The sequence below is a fragment of the Temnothorax nylanderi genome, unplaced genomic scaffold (genome assembly GCF_030848795.1).
Source record: "Temnothorax nylanderi isolate EJ_2023f unplaced genomic scaffold, tnyl_v1.0 TNYL_tig0152_pilon, whole genome shotgun sequence".
In the NCBI taxonomy this organism is placed as follows: domain Eukaryota; kingdom Metazoa; phylum Arthropoda; class Insecta; order Hymenoptera; family Formicidae; genus Temnothorax; species Temnothorax nylanderi.
This window is the reverse complement of record NW_027249214.1, coordinates 264,221-281,100: the sequence shown is the minus strand read 5'-3', so window position 1 is coordinate 281,100 and position 16,880 is coordinate 264,221. Positions and strand designations below refer to the sequence as shown.

The 16,880-nt window shown below is 38.7% G+C and overlaps 2 protein-coding genes across 2 annotated transcripts in view; both read right to left on the bottom strand.

The window, feature by feature from the left end:
- LOC139777514 (beta-1,4-N-acetylgalactosaminyltransferase bre-4) overlaps nt 1-4,233 on the bottom strand; it is a 114,031-nt gene extending 109,798 nt beyond the window's left edge. Inside the window, exon 1 of the mRNA XM_071714991.1 lies at nt 3,504-4,233. The gene's annotated coding sequence lies outside the window, so the exon portion shown is untranslated. The remainder of the gene's footprint in view (nt 1-3,503) is intronic.
- A 399-nt stretch (nt 4,234-4,632) lies between these two features.
- LOC139777527 (sperm flagellar protein 2-like) lies at nt 4,633-13,341 on the bottom strand. The gene is made up of 10 exons (XM_071715030.1): nt 13,075-13,341; nt 11,899-12,783; nt 10,578-11,532; nt 10,018-10,307; nt 8,993-9,763; nt 7,908-8,683; nt 6,696-7,461; nt 6,211-6,543; nt 5,398-5,733; nt 4,633-5,020 (listed from the first exon to the last, which is right to left on the bottom strand). Exons 1-10 carry the CDS (start codon nt 13,339-13,341, stop codon nt 4,754-4,756), a joined length of 5,646 nt encoding a protein of 1,881 aa, XP_071571131.1. The 3' UTR covers nt 4,633-4,753.
- Between the last annotated feature and the right edge of the window lie 3,539 nt (nt 13,342-16,880).

Below are 16,880 nucleotides of genomic sequence, written 5' to 3'. Positions count from 1 at the left end.
CGGAATTTATCGAAATTCTCTGTTTGCGCGCCATGCGAAAGCCACAATCGAAACGCCCGGCATTAATTACCACTGCACGTAGGATGTAACTAATGACTCGTAGCATAATAAAGTACAATTTGTTGCAAAATTCGAATTGCCACCAGCCGGCCTGACACAGAGAGAATCGAATTCGTTATAATGTATCGAATCGCACACAATGGCAACGCTCGCAACGCCCCGACGTTATAATCGCCGAGATTTACAGCGCCCCATTAGCGTTACAGAGAACTCATCTCGTTTTATACAAAAAGCACGCGGCGTTGCGTTTAATACGCACGCACGCGTTAGGCACACGTGCCGGTCATTTTCACGCTTTGTTCACCGTTATGGTCGAATATCAAGTCCAACGTGCATGATTATCTCTAATCATTTATCTATCGACCGGCTGATTATTTTCCGTTGATCCCAAATAATCAGATGAGAGAAAAGAAGAGATATATAGTAAATGTATACAATAAAATTAGAATTTTATCATATAGATATTTAGATCAACTTTTATAAATCCCATAAACGCGCGCAAGCAAATGAGAATTTTGTGCTACAAAAACCGGAGAGAAAAGATATTTATCGTTATAATTTTCTGCTTTTAAGCTAAAAAAAATATTTTTTTAATAAAAAGTACATATTTATCTCGTATAAGAGTTTGTGTTTTATATATGCTTAAACTTTCTCGTTGAGCGCTTCCAGAGGAGCAAAGTTTCGCACGCTGTCGGGACATTATTTCGAGTCTCTCTCTCTCGAATAAACAAGGGAGAGACTACTCGCGAGATGAATAAGGAGGGTAAAAACCTCCACTCTCTCTCTCAGCGACGAAGCGAGAAGTATTTTTTTGCGGGGAAGAAAAAAGGCGCAGAACGCGCTATTCATCCCCGTTTTGTCCCCCGCGCCTTTATCGATGCGCACGCTTCGTCTCCGCGGATTAAAAGCGTACTGCCGCGCATTTAGGTCATCGTGCAACGTAGGGGTTTCTGCATTGTTTTTTTTTTTTTACACAATAGCATCACGGTGATTTTGTCTCGAATTTCAGATTTTATGCGACCGATAGACCCCGCGTGGCTGTTATAAAAATTCAAATTGTCGCTATCATCAAGAGTTATATGACAATATGACTCTGTTAAGCTTTCCATTTATTACAGCGATTTTCTCTCATTGCAACAACTCGCAATCGAACATTTTTAGATATTCTATGTTACGTGTCAATTTGCAGCTTCATCTTGAACAGCTTTTTCTTGAAATAATTATAATTTTTTATCTTAAACAAGAATCGAAATACGAACTTCTAACTTTTTAGTTTAGAAACTTTAAACCTTTTAGTTTATCCCTCGAGTTTAAGAAAAAAATTGAAAACTGATATAAGTACCAATTTCAAACTTTTTACTGCCGCGTGACTTAAAAATTCGAACGCCGATTTTATTAAGAATTATTTGACTGTATTAAGCTTGCCTTTGGTTATCTCCATTCGTTGCAGTAATTCGCAATTGATAAAGTTTTCACAGTTTGAACACAGTTAATTTGCAATTTAATCCTGAATATCATTTTCTTAAGAAGAGAAGTTTTTATTTTAAACAACATTCAATGTACGAACTTTGAATCGACAGTTTATTTATCCCTAAACCTTATAAGAAAAAGTTTTTAAAAAATTAATAAGAAATATTCTTTGCTTTAAAAATGAATTTTTTTAAAATTATTTTACAACTTTTAAATTAAGAAAATAGTAATATCTCCCTTAAAAATTGGCGGGATGAATTGCTGTTTGTATTGTATTCATATTGTATAATTTCAAATTAAACAGCATTTCAGTTTATCACTGCGTAAAATAACTATTGTAATAATATTAATATATGTATAACAGATTGACTATTGCAAACCCCGATTAATATCCCACCGCGCAGCTTGTGCTCGTTAAAATCGATCGTGTAAATTCGAAATTAACAGATTACAAAATGCACTTCATTGAGACTACAATATTACGTTTTCCGGGTTTATAACATAAATGTACCAAGTTTGAGTTTGACATGGGAAAAGTAATCGTGTCCGGACGCATTTGTGGAAAAACGTGCCAAATTACAATCTCGGTATTTCAGGGCGGTGCTCCACGAGGTTTAATAAGCGACGAATTGTAGCGTATTCGCGAACTTATTCCTACAATTTCATTTGGCCCGCGCTGCGCATTAATGCAAAATGCACGGACTACGTAGTTTCGCGTTATGCATCCCCGTTGTACGAAATGAATCGTGTAATTTCGCCGTATTAAGTATCATAATCCGAGAAATAACACGGTACTGCTAAGAGTGCACGCGAGCGTTTAATACCATTTTAAAATCTTCACGAAAGAGAGGAAGAGACAGAGAGAAAAAGAGAGAGATAATATATCTCAATTGGTTATCACTGTGCACGCAAGCTAAAATTGGCCGATTAATATCTAAAAATAAAATAATTGAGACATTCTTCTCATCGCAATTATATACTTTGTCCTATATAATTTTTCTTCGTGTAAGTTCTGTTAAAAAAATTGCATATTTAAAATTGGCTTAATACCATCCGTATATTAAGTCCACTTCAGACTACAATTCGCATCATCAGAATTCAAGGATAGAATTCTATTCTAATATCTAAATACAAAAAATATTTGCAGCGGTATACGCATATAAAACATATTTATTAAATTATCAAAATTATTTATTATCATCTGTACATATTTATATGTATATATTGTTTAATATTAAAGTACAAATTTAACATTAAAGTAAAAAATATATGTATATATTAGAATATACAGAGAATATAAAAGTATCTGTTAAATTACCACAATTATTTATTATCGTATATATATATTCATAAATATTTATTATCAGAAATACATGTATAAAAATATATATCAAGATATAAACGACATCTAATAAATAGAATTCTATCTGATGCGAATTATAGTGTCTAAAATAAATCTGACATAAGTGGAACTTGACATTTCGCTTCGACGAAAAATAGGTTTCAAGCCTCTTATTTATTATCTCGTGTACATATTTATATACATATTGTTTAAAATACGATTTTAATATTAAATTAAAATACATACACAGAGCATACATATAAAAACATCTGTTATTACCACAATTATTTATCATCTTGTAGGTATATATTCGTAAACATTTATCATCACAATACATACATAAATAATATATGTCAAAATATATACGGCAACTAATAAATAGAATTCTATCTGATGCGAATTATGGATCGTCTAAATTAAATCTGACATAAGTGGAACTTGACATTTCGCTTCGACGAAAAATAGGTCTCGAGCCCTTCTCTCTCCCTCTCTCTTACCCTCTGTCACTGTCTCTTTCTCTTTCAGCTGCGGTAATCTCTCGCCATCAGCTGTCACGTGAGCTGCCAGCCTGACGTAATCCACCGCAGGATATAAACAATAACACGTCGACACAACACCGTGAACGCCTTACCTTTGTCGCAATAAACCGTCGTCGATCCGCCGAAGACCGCGTCACCGTCTCGGTCTCCCTGCCTCCACGACGTGGACACGCAGCATCCGGACTCCAGCGGAGCGGGGCGAAGGGCAACACCACAACGGCACCGAAACGGCGTCACATCCCGAACGCGCGAGATGAACGCGCCGACGTCGCAGCGTCGCACTGTTCGTCAATTCGGCGCTCGCGGACGCGCATATACGAGGTCATACGAAGGAAGGAAGGAACGAACGAACGAATGAACGAACGAACGATACGAATGAACGGAACGAAAGTGTAAACACGATCGGTCGCGAAGGGACAGACGGAGGGGCCCCACGTGATCGCGTCGCGTCGGATCGGGTGGCGTCGTGCCTGTTCGTGCAGCTTCCAACAGCCGGCCTTGTCGCGACTCGCGAAGACGGCCGAGGCCGCCGCGGGCGCCGCGTTAATTCGGGCGCGCCTGGTCTTTCCCTTCTCCCTTTCTCTCCGTTTCGGTTCTTATCGAATTATCGGCGTGGCCAGGGGCCCCATCGGCGAATCGCGGGCGTCGCGGCGGACGTGCCGACGACGGTGCGCGGATAACGTCGTACGCCGGACGACGACGATCGCTCGTCGCGGAGCAGGGCGAGAGGGGCGCGGAGCGCGGAGCTGCTCCGGGAATCTCCACTCCACCGCGGAGTCGCGGAGCCCGGAGGACATCTCGCATCTCGTCGCGAGACGCGAGACTGTGTCGCGCGCGGCCGCGAGCGGCCGCGGCGGCGCCGACGGAAACGCGACGCGCTGATTGGCGGAGCCGCCTCAGCCGCCCCGCGGCCCGTCCGACGAGCGCGCCGGCCGCGTGGCGGCATCTGACGGCGCCGACCGATTGCTCGCGCGCGAAAGGGCGGGAAAGGATCCCTTCATGGTAAACTCGACCTCGCGGGGATGCCTTCACCCTCTAGCCTCCTCGGATCGGGAAATCTGGTTCTCGAAGCGAACGCATAATCCAAATACTCGTGAATCACGATCGTCTTAGACGATCTGTAATTCGCGACATGAATTTCGAAGCGAAATCTCGAAAAAAATATTTACGATAATTGTCGAGTCGATTTATAATAAATACTCCGTTTAAAAAGACCGGAAGAATGTTCATATATCTCATTTATGTTTATAAATCCCATTTATATATGCATATTTATGCACACTTATTTTTCGTTGATGTTTTATTTCGTGTATTTTTATATTAAGAACGCAAACTTTCCTCATTACGTCGTTCTGCCGTCCTCGCCCTTCAAGTTGCTACGGAGCAGATCTGCCATGTTTCTCGAGGCAAACTTGGAAGAAGCGCGGAGCAGTCCACGGATGAAGCCATGGTTCACCAGACGGTGAACTAAAACGAGGTCTTCTTCGTCGTTCAGCTCCTCGTCCCTCAACTCGTCGTACACGCGCGCTATTCCTTCGCCAAGGCTTAGACCGGTTTGAAAGAGATCCGCTTGTGACGCAAGCCACGGCAGACACGTGGATAGAACCGTCTGAAAAAGAATCGACCACGTTTAAGCGAGATTGTTTAATTCTAATAAATTCAATAAAAATCAGAATTTTAGATAGATATGTCACGTCATTGTTTATCTAATTCATAATACATTCTTAATGCATACATCCAGCTTATTTTGTTAACTCTTTTATCTCCCTTTTGTTTTTAAAAATTTATACGACTCGTGTACCATCAGCTACATTCGCTTTTCTAACTAAAATTCTGTTATTCCTAATATTCGCTTATTTCAAACTTAAATTCTACTCCACAACGTTCAGAATAAAATTTAGCCTTCCGATGAAAAATCTATTTTTTATTTTAAAGAAAAAATAAATTTAATTGTAATTACTTGCGAGAGCAAACGAGAGAATTTACCAGACAAACATTCCGCGGCAGCCAGAAGATCACCCTTTCATCCTGTTGAACCCCATCGTGATCTTCGAGCGTTCCATCTTCGGTTGACACGAGAGACTGCTCGTATTCGTCACTGACTGCCGACGGATCTTCCACAACTAAGTGTTCCGCTATCACTTCCGGTGGCAAGAGTTCAGACGGATCTATCTCGCCCGGTCCGTTCAGCTGCTGAATCATTATCCGACGTTTCCGATGTAAGTCACGATCGCGGGATCTTTCGAGCACGGTGACAATCTCTGCCGTTTTATTTATTATATAATTCACAATTTCTCGCGCTACCTGGAACCCGATATGTCGCTATTACTTGAAAAGAATTAATATTATTTCTTCTGTGAATTAAAAAAAACTTTTATATTAAATTTGCACATAACTTTTTATAAATACTTTTCTCTAAAATTATTTGTAACTGTCTGTCCGGCCATTATTTTTAAGAAAAAGTATCTATGCTGCTTAATTTTGATGAAAGTTTTAATCTGAAATTATTCTCTTTCTCTCTCCCTCTCCTCTTTCTTCTTCTCTTATTTATATTATTTTAATTATTAAATTTATATTATTTATATTATTTTATCTCTTTCTCTTCCTTTCTCTCTCTCTCTCTCTCTCTCTCTCTCTCTCTCTCTCTCTCTCTCTCTCTCTCTCTCTCTCTCTCTCTCTCTCTCTCTCTCTCTCTCTCTCTCTCTCTCATCTTATCTTTTATCTATTTAATTATACGAACGTAACAAGTCAATGCTAAATGATGTGCGATTGCGTGAATCAGTATTAGCGTAAGTTTCAAAGTACTTCGTATGCTTCCACTCGAAGATAATCTCGGCTCAATTTCAGCTCCTTAATACGGCGCTTCTGCTCAACAAGCTCCTCGACGTATCTTTCACCTTCTACTATATCAGTGCAAACTCTAGCTCCCATGGCAAGGGTGAACGCTTTTCCCAAACCTTCGCTAGGATTCTCATCCTTGCAGAAAGCCAATAGCATGGCGGTATAATGAACCGAGTCTTGATTTACCAGATACATCCGATAGAGAAGTTCCTTTGCCAACATCAGCCTCAGTATTGCGCTGTTAAAACAACAATTCACGAAAAATTGATTGAAAAAGAGAAGCGTGAGGATCTATAGAAAAAACATTGTTTGGAAAATTTTAACCGGAAACATTTGACCGAACGGATTATCGAAAGTGATTAATCAAATAAAAAATTGTTCGAACGGAAAATAAACTTTAAATCAAATTAAAATTGCGGATTCAATCCTTTTTAATTTTTTACTCCACAAATTTTCATTGTTCTCAATGCGTTTTCCACATACCCAGAATCGTCCTCGCTCCTTTCTATGAAGTCGCTCCCCAAACTTGAAACATTCTCGCCTAATTGTGTTTCCTCGTGCAGTATTATATTCTTTATCGTATCGGAATCGCTGTGATCAAGTCTCTCGTTCAAGAAACTCTCGTACAAGGTGGACATTTCGAGAAACCACAAGGGTGTCGAACGGAACTGCTCGCGTGTGACCGTCTCTCTTGACTCGGGGTCCTCCTGCACCCTGAAGTCTGCTCGGGCTTTCAGAATCTCCTGATGCGACGGCACAGGCAGATCCATCGCGTACAAGACGAATTCTCGCCACTCGATATACTCAGCGGCACCGAACAGTCGTTCGATCAGGACCTCGATATCCGGAGGTCGCAATTGTCGCCAGGCGCACGGCACGAAGGGCGGATAACAGTCTTCCTCCCCGCAGGACACCAGGTCCTGGAGGACGTACACCAGGACGCGTTCGCTCACGAGTCCGCGTGGGGCGATTCGTCGAAAAATATCTATCAATCGGCCGAGTTGAACGATTCGGAATCGCAAAGGCGAAGGCGGTTCCCTGATCGGGGCGGCGAATCGTCCGTGATCTTCGGGAAACATTAGAACGTTCGGTCTTACGACGAATTGATCGCCGTCTAATAATAGTTCCTGCTGAATCGGTCTCTTTTCCTCGATAGCGAAGCAAAAAACATTCGCCATTTCGCTGATGCTCTCGATCTCGCGTTTGTATCTTAAAATATTAAATAACCACTCTTTAGAAATTAGATATATAATATACAATCTAAAGAATGATTATTTAACATCAACTAATATTAATTAGAAATAACAAAACATATGTATAAGTAGCCATTTTAAAATTCAGATAATATTGCCGTTTAAAAATCATAGAAAGCTTTATGATGTTTTACAAAAGGATTAATCGTAAGAGTTGCTTTTCATTCAAAATGTAAAAAAACGAATTAAATTATTCTACTATCTGCAACGAAAATAAAACATTGATGCAAAGTTATCAAGTTTTAAAAAAATTATATAAGTAAATAATTTTAATAAAACAATTTAACATTTTTTATATCAAATGTTTCCACGAAAGCAAACTACTGCATTCTCATTATATCTTGTAGTCTTGTTAATTTACTAAATAAAAGATTAATGCGACAAGTAATTTTTTGAGTCAACCTTTCGACGATATAATCGTGAATGCGATGGAAGGTCTGCCTCATGGTATCCAGAAGAAAGGTCACGTCTGATCGAGCAGCCGCATTCAGCACATCCAATCTCTGATGCATACGACCGATCTCGAACAAAACGGCGTACCGCCATTCCTCAACTAGATCACGATACCTTCTCGCTAGTTTGGCGAACGTCGAATCTTGCGCAGCGTTTCTTTTGCCTTTAATTTCGGTTTTTGGAATCGCGGCTTTCTCCTCCTTCCTCAACGTCTCCAATATCATGGACGAGATGGAATCCACGATATCTCGCACTTGTCGAACATTATCCTTGATAATATTGTAAACGACGCTCTGGTCAGGATCAAAGCTTTTCGATACGTCCATTAGCAAAATGTCAATCTCGGTCTTGAACTGACTCTTATTTATGACTCGAGCGGAAGCCTCGTTCGGTTCAGCCTTCGTCTTGGACGCCGTTCGTTCTTTATTTTTAACCAATGAGGTTTCCTGAAGAACGTCCTCCAATTCGACGTTGTCAAGAACGATTTTGGAGAACCGCGATTCCTGCAGTGGCTTCTGCGACATGGAGGTGTAATAATCCTGAAGGAGCTGCATAGTGTCAACAAATCTGTCAACTTCGATTTGCAAGATTCCGATGTACACGTTAACGAGGACCACGGCTCCCATCGAGGTCCACTCATTACGCAGCGTGCGCCTTCTCTCTTCTTCAGCCTCGTGTTTTCGCGCATCACACAGTTCCCACAATTCTGTTCGAAAGCTGTCGACCTAACACGATAATTTTAAGATTCTCAATAACGAAAAGATTAATATATATGTATATACATAATCTTCGGTGTATATCATCAAAATAAAAAAATCGCACATTAAAGTTAAATTGAGATTAATATAACTAATTTAATAGCAAAACCTCTCTTTTTCCTCACTTTTTTACTATATTATTATTTTCTATTTAATTTATATTAGGTTTTAGTGGTGATAAAAAAGTACTGGCAGTTGTTTTATTAAGAATAACAAATTATCCTTTAATAATATATCTTTCTTTTATTTATAAAACTTCTGTGTGTTTTAACTTACTCGGCAATGCAACTCGCATTTCATGTCCAAATCTTCCCTGAGGTCTTCATCAATTTCATTAAAGGCGCGATGAAAATCTTGCAGCAAGATCTGCCGCTTGTCGGGTCTGTCCACAAACTTTATCAAATTACTGAGAACAAAGTTCTTGTAGGGTAGAACAGCCGATGTGTGCATTCTCTTTAAAGAAAGAATCTCTTTCAAATTCTCAATGTAGGCCTGTTCAACTCTCTCCCAAAGTGTAGCCAAAATTTCGAGTAAAGCTGGAGGCTGGAAGAGGTCTAACCATTGCCAGCCGCCTTCCCCAGGTCTGACATAATCATCTGCTGGCTGCGTTTGAGCTTCCAATTGTAATTCACGGCTTTCAACTTCAATGTCTCTCTTCTCTTCGTGTTCTGATAGTTTCCATTTAGATTTCGGTATTAAACGCTTAATAACAGCCGCCTTCGTATCAATAAGAGATTTTTGCTCATCGTGATATATCTTTTCGGAGAGTTCTAAAGATTTCTTTTTGTGAAAGTGATCCATGATAAGTTCGGCCAATTGTTTCAAGGTTGAAAGATCGAGAACGTTGTAAAAAAATCCATATGCGATATTTTGATTAGCGTAATATTCGTCCATCGGGGTAGCATTGTCGGGTAAAGGTATACAAGGTTGTTCTTGGCTGTCTATTGTCTTTGGTTTCGGCATTGTCTTGATATAAATTGTCATGAACGTCGGAGAAAGAGTAGTATAATCTTTTGCTCTTGAAATTGGGTTCGGCAATAATCTGGACTGCCTATTAAAATTACATTAACTTTTAGAAAATCCATATTACATAATAATTAATAAATAATTAAATCAGTTTAATTCAAGATTCAAGACAGAGAGCGAAATCGAATTGACGCTTCAACTCACTATTATAAAAACTGTGAACAATAAATAAATCTGAATATATTAATAACGTTAGTAATATTAAATATCTCCTCCGAATCAATATATTAATATTTATGAAGCCATAAATTAATTTTGACATGAAATGATCGAACGCGCCTGCATATCGCAAATGTGTCGATCTCATCACCGTCGAACACAATCCTGGAAAATGAAGAATCGACGTCCTCGATGTTGACATTAGTAAGATTGACGGGATCGGGAGGTAGTTCGCGTCCTGTCAATGTTTTCTCCAACATCGCCATTTGCTCATACATATTAGGATAATTTATTAATACCCATCCCACAACGTTTCCGATTCCTTTTAGGTACTCAACCAATATCTTCGTATTTAACTCGTTCGAAATCGGTTGACCCAAGGTGAGAAACTCGTAAGTCCATTTGCCTAAACATCGTAGATAGCATTTGTTGTTATTCTGCGATTAACAATAAATTATTCTCGGCTTAGGTTTTTGAAATTTCAATATTCATTAAAAAAGAACTAATTGTCTAGATACACAGTACTACTTGATCTTTAATGAAGTGTATTTGTATATGTTATTTGATGTTATGAAAGTGAGAGATCATTAATTAAACCGTGACTTCGGGCTTGATGTGATAACAAAAATTTGATTGTTATTAATTGACTTGAATTTCTATTCTCAAATTCCTCTACCTATATACGCAGCGTCACTTAAAATCGGGTCCATATCGTCATAGGGTATCTGTCTAGGTGTTTGCGTTTGTTTCTCCTCGGCTACGCTCTGCTGGGGCGTTGCTAATTTTGCTGATCGTTCGATCTTCTTCGGGTGACGCACCCTCGAGTCGTCCGTCTTGTTCTTAGCTTCCAATCTCTTGATTTCTTTCGTCGTCGCTGAGATGATGTTCAGATCGATGTACTCCACGTCAACCATTTCCTGCTTGTACCTCTCCAGACAATGATTGATCGCATCTTCCATCGTCAGCAAACGAATTCCGGTATTTTTCAACAACTCTCGCAGCTGTTCGTGCAAGGTTACATTTGTCATGCCCAAGATAATGGCCGCGACCTTAACTCTAGGCACTGGACAACCCACAATTTCGGCTGGATAAGGATATAAGATCTCCAACAAGCGATGAACGATGTAACCAAGCACAACGCAACCTAGTCTGTAAACTTCTTCAGCTTCCTTTTCTCTTTTTGGTACGAATTGATCCCAGGGCGAAGCTAGGTCCTGATAACTCTCAAAGTCTACATCAGCCAGAGATCGCTGACGTTCCAATTCCAGCTGAACTAGTTTCTGCTTTTTTTCAGCTTTCAATTCTTTTTCAATCTTTCTTTCTTCGCTATTTCTTCTTGTACCATTCTCCATATCTATCACTTTATCGTCTTCATTCATTTTTTCTTCGTTCTTCATTTCTTCTACATCTTCTTTTTCTTCGATATTATTAAAATGATCCATAAGTTTAAATATCGGTTGATTTTTCAGAAACGACATTCTGCATTCGTTCCAAGCGAAATTTGGGATATGATTACCATTCGCCTGACGATAATCAGCAATTTTTACTGCGATGTCCGCGAAATCATTTATAATCTCTGAACAGATGTCTTGATGTTTCTCTTTTATCCTGCGCACCTTCAAAGTGTAAACATTTTACATTTGTATCTTCCATATAAAAAAAACCATTTTTAATCATTAAAATTACAATCTCTCTCTTATTTCTGCGTTTTTTACTTCAATATATACATATATAAATATTTTTTCAATGTTCAAAATATTTAACTTTTGTATATATGTATAATGTCGTCTTTTGATTTTGTATTCTAATTTTTTCTAACTTTTTTGCTTTCTTAAATTTTTAAATTCAAGTACTTTTCTATTCTTTATCCTGTTTGTTTTCACTTAATTTATATTGGTTAAATTTTATAAGTATTTCGTGTAACCACGGTTTATATTTTTCTTTCCATTCTTAGCAAAAGAGGGCATTTTGTCTTAGGGCATGATAAAATATTGTCACCCACTCACTTTTTCCTCGCGAATTCTCCGTCGAAGCTCGCGCATTCTGCAGGCCTCCATTTCCACGTCCTCTCCTTCTTCCTTTATTGTTTCTTGATGACGATCTTCCTTCAATCGCTGCTCGCTCTCTCTAGCCTTCAACAACATCTCATCAACCATCCTACGATTCTCCACGATTCTATTTCTCAAGTATCGCACCTCGCACAGCTTCCTCAACATTTGTTTCTCGTAGCGCGACTGATCCAACACTCGTCTGCCGAGAGCCTCGTCGAAGGATCTGTCCTGTTTCCTCAGCAATTGTTCCCAAGCCTCCGCCATCATCGTTGCTTGTGTCTTCAGCTTTAACTCGTGAGATTTAGCCGCTTTTTCGCTGCGCTTCTTCAAGAAATCGATATAATCCGCGGCAGCTGCGGGATCCTCGACCTCGTGGGACACGTCCAAAGATCTCTTCGAGGGGCAACACTTGACCACTTGGTATCTCTTCTTCGTCTTGCGAGCCGGATGCTTGCGAGTGAATTCGCCCAGTCTTTCGCTCACCTCCTGCTTCTTGTCCGGCAACTCTTCCGGGACGAAATGCTCGATCGGCTGTATCGCAGGATATTCCATGAGGGCCTCAAATCGCTCGCGTTCTCGTCTACAGGCTTCCGTGATCGCCCAAAACTTATTTCTGTGCCAGTGAACGGTATCGGCTGCCTCAATTAACGGTGTCGAGAGAGGGTGCTCGGGTGGTACGTATGGGACTGGATCCTCGGACACAATGGAGACATCAAATCTACTAGGCATGTACTTCCGCTCTTTCTGAAGAGCGATAAAATGCAGTCGGTCCTTACCCTCGAGGCTCAAGTAAACCTTGTAGAAGAGCTGGAGAGACGCAGCGCCTTTACCCTAAAGCATCGTTCGTAAAAGTCACCTTACAACATAGTGTCTAGCATTTTTATAAAGAAATATATAAATTAATAAAAATTGATATAGAAATATATGTCTATAAATTAATAAAAACAATTTATTTCGAGATCAGCGATATCTGCAGTTTTTCAAATAATAATGTTTACTTTAGGAAACTCGAAACTGATTTAAAAAAATTTTAATGCTTTTTTCATTTCTTTCCCTAGAATCCTGATAGCCAGTTTTATTTTTTAAAGCTATCTATTGTGCTGCTCCTTCTGCAAGTGATACTTTAGAGATCTCCTCGATGCACTCGTCGCTCAGCGTGACGTTAATGAGCTTCAGCCAGATTCGCAGGGTCCTCAGGTTCACCCTGGACAAGGCGGGATCTCGCGTACGAAGGATGGTGCTTAATTGATTGCTAGTGATTATATCGTAGCTGTGCAGGATCTGGGCCAGCAGGGTGCCGTCTCTCGTGTAACGACCGAACGTCTCCGGCGTGAGATCCATGATCGCACCCAGTCTCGTACGCAGCCATGCCTTCAGCGCACTGGCCATTTGTGGGAATTAAACGATTTTACGGAATTTCGAGCGTCTCGGACCCAGGAGTCGCGTTTCCGACGTTGACGACGTGATCGTCGTGATCGAGACATCGCGACTTGACAAATATGTGATCGTACGAAATTAGCATCGTTTGAGAACCGAACGTCGAATTTTTCGGATAGAGCAAAAAATGAATAACGTGGAATGGTAATAATAAAGTAATAACAATAATGTAATTTTAATTTGTGCATTTTTTATTATGCATAAAAATGTTTAGAGACTTTGGTTTTTTCAAATATATTTACGAATTTAATATTTTTAAATCTGTTGCATATTTATAATGTCTGATAATTTTATGTTTCTGAAAATATTTTGTGCTTTTAGTCATTTCATATTTACATGCTGTTAATTTTCATATCGTTTATTCAAAGTTTTTGAGTTTGTTTAAATGGTAATTGCTTGTAGATAAATTAAAAATATGTTGTCGCTATAGAGGCGGAACGTAAAATATGCTGCAAAGGGAAGTAGTTACAAAAAAAATGAGAAACCCAGGTCCGATATTTTAAAACGTCGATTTAAATATAATTAATAATTCATTCACACATACAACATATGGTATATATATCTCCTTTAATATTAAAAATAAAAATTTATAAATCATGCATATAAAAAGTGTGTATCCTTGTTGTTTTGCTTCTGCTTTTCTTTTTTTATTATTCCCTTATACTTCGCTGCATATACACGTTACAGGCCTATAGGTACAGACAGGTAAAGAAAATCGTGGTTCGTCAGCTTTTCTTTATTATCGATTTCGGACCAACAGCAGCGTCGCATTGAGCATTGGTTCGGCTCGCCAAGAAATAATGTACGGATATCTCGATTTCTCTTGTGCGAATCGAAATAAGATCTTGAGTCGAGACTCTCTTGGGATAAGTACGCGCGTGAGAGAGAATCGTTCTCGCGCAGTATCATCTCGTCTTACGTAAGGATAAAAAAGGACGTGCACGGCTCCTCCGTATTTTCTTCCCAGTAAAGGAAAACATGGGTGAATCGAAAGAAATTCGGTCTCGTGAAATAAAATGGAATAATTTTCTTTTTGAAAATATTTTTTATATCGTTTTTTAGACTTTTTATTCGAAAAATATTGGTACCGTTTAAAGAAATAAGTAAAATTAAAATAAAACAATTATTTAAATAATTAATTTGTTAAATAAAACGTTACGATAAAAATATTAAACAATAAAATTTAACAATAAAAAGTGTAGCTGTAGTGTTTTGAATAATTTTATAATTTTACTTGTAGAAAATTTTAATAATTTTATAACTATTAAATATGCTAATATTTGCCGGTTTTTAATATTTTTATAATTAATCTTAATTCTGAAAAAAGATATAACTTTTTAATTTATTATTTACTTAAATAAATAGATAGAAATATAAAACAGATTTGAAAATATTTCCAAGAATTATGAATCTAACGTGGCACTGATTTCGAAGCCTAAGAATTCCCAGTTTCTTAAAATAAACCTCTTATAATTTTTTGCCCATTTTTCGCAAAGTCGCTCCTGATGAGCTTTGTGTATGCGTGTATGTATATCCCTAGAAAAATCCAAAACGGAAACAAAAAGGCTATCGATCAACGCGACTTAATATATTGGCATATCTGCGATACACGTGCAACAATGACTTGCGTGAACGAAAAAATTCGCAACTTTTCATGAAAATTGAAGCGCTTTCACTTTTACGATATCTGCTTTTTGATGGATGAGTGCCCGATTGTCTCGGATATACCGAAATAACCTGGCATCTTTGATAACGATTTCGATACCCGAGACAATGGGGTAGTCATCAATCAAAAAGCAGATATCGTAAAAGTACACCTGATACTTTCATAAAATATTGATACTGTGTCGCACTTTGGTATCATCCGTATATCTTGGTAAAAATATTTTTGGCGATAAGTTTGTTGTCCGTCGCAGCAAGGAAAAGAAGACCATCGAGTATCGATACATTTTCGGACGTCTTTCTGATCACATGGCCACAAACAAAGATTTCCGCGGTTTCCGGAATGTCGAAATTAATTTTCTCGATTTACTTCGTCGAAGTGCAAGGAAAAAAAGAAAACGCCGTTCCGAGGATTCGCACGACGGTTCAACGGTGCCAATGGAAATAGAAAGAAAGAAACACGGTGTGGAATTTCTGATGAGGCTCGGCCGTGCAGCCTGGTCCGTATCGGTGGAATAATTAAGTACAAATGACACGACGCTCCTTGGATTTATTCTTCGTTTACTCGATACTGTTGCACTCACTCACGTCTAATTGGACTCTCATTCTTGTTTCAGTATATATTCCTCGGTACAATATAATACAACCATAATGATCGCAATAATAATGGTAATAATTATTAATTAATAATATTAATAATAATAATAGTAATATAATAAAAATCACCATTGTCTTCACCATCGTCGTCGTCGTCGTCGTCGTTTCACTATAATGTATTTATAATATTTATACCATGTGGTATGTGTGTGTGTGTGTGTGGATCCATACAATTAAATCATCGTATCGCCGCGAGTATAAGTATATAATTACAATCACTTATTAATATTCACAACTTAATAATCGTTCACCATTGTTCTTTTCTCCTTTTTTTTGCTCTAGAAACAATGCGCAATTATTGTGTTTGTCCCCGTTCTGCCGTTCGTCTTATCGCTCACGATCATCAATTATTAATCATTATTATTGTTGCTGCTTAATTGTATATACAGAAGAGGTATATATTCAATAATGTTAATTAATATTAGTATTTATAATAATTTAAGTTTACGCTTCACACGTGACTACTGTATGTGTGTGTGTCTCTTTGCGTGTGTGTATGAGTGTGTATTGGTAATTCTAGAAAAAAACTCGTCTTACTTCCGTTATCTTTTTCCTCCTTCCGCTTTATCCCCCCCTATTATTCTTATATAAGACCACGTCTATTTTTGAGAATTTTCACCACAGAGTAAAATTCTCCGATAGCATTCTTTACATTCGACTTATCATATCAGAGAATTATTCTGTCGAGAGTCACTCTCGTACAAAAAATCGAAGTTAAGAGACTTGTTACATCGGACTTATTACGTATGATTCTCATGTGGATTCCTAGCGAAATTTACTTAAAGCTCTCTAGATTTGTAAGAGAGCTCTTCTCTCAAAAATCAAAATTTGAGAGAGAATAAAGTCACCGCTCTCAAAGAGGTAAGATACTCCAATCTAGAAACTCTCGAAAAGTAAAACTCTCGCGAGTACATCGGGCCCGATAAAGTCTCTACGTCTACAAGAACAAATCCGGTGCCTCAGGTGCCTGCCAGATTCTCGATGCCCCGATAAGAGATCGTCAGCGAGGAAACGGGCGAGCACCGACGTCGGGATTTCCAGATGTCGATCGCTTCGATCTATTTTCATAGGCAATCCGCCGATGCCGATTCTCGCGCCGAGGACGAGGCCGGAGTCGAGTGAGGAACTCCAAAAGAGTCACGTAGATCGGAAGAAGTACATTATTGCTCGGG

What these genes read in the sequence shown, in the direction of transcription:
- LOC139777527 (XM_071715030.1), bottom strand. Translation starts at nt 13,341, where the DNA reads ATGGCCAGTGCGCTGAAGGCATGGCTGCGTACGAGACTGGGTGCGATC. An exon ending in GCGAGGAAAAAGTGAGTGGG is followed by an intron (nt 11,533 to 11,898) that starts TGACAATATTTT and finishes CAAATGTAAAAT; the next exon opens with GTTTACACTTTGAAGGTGCG. An exon ending in AATGCGAGTTGCATTGCCGA is followed by an intron (nt 8,684 to 8,992) that starts GTAAGTTAAAAC and finishes TTATCGTGTTAG; the next exon opens with GTCGACAGCTTTCGAACAGA.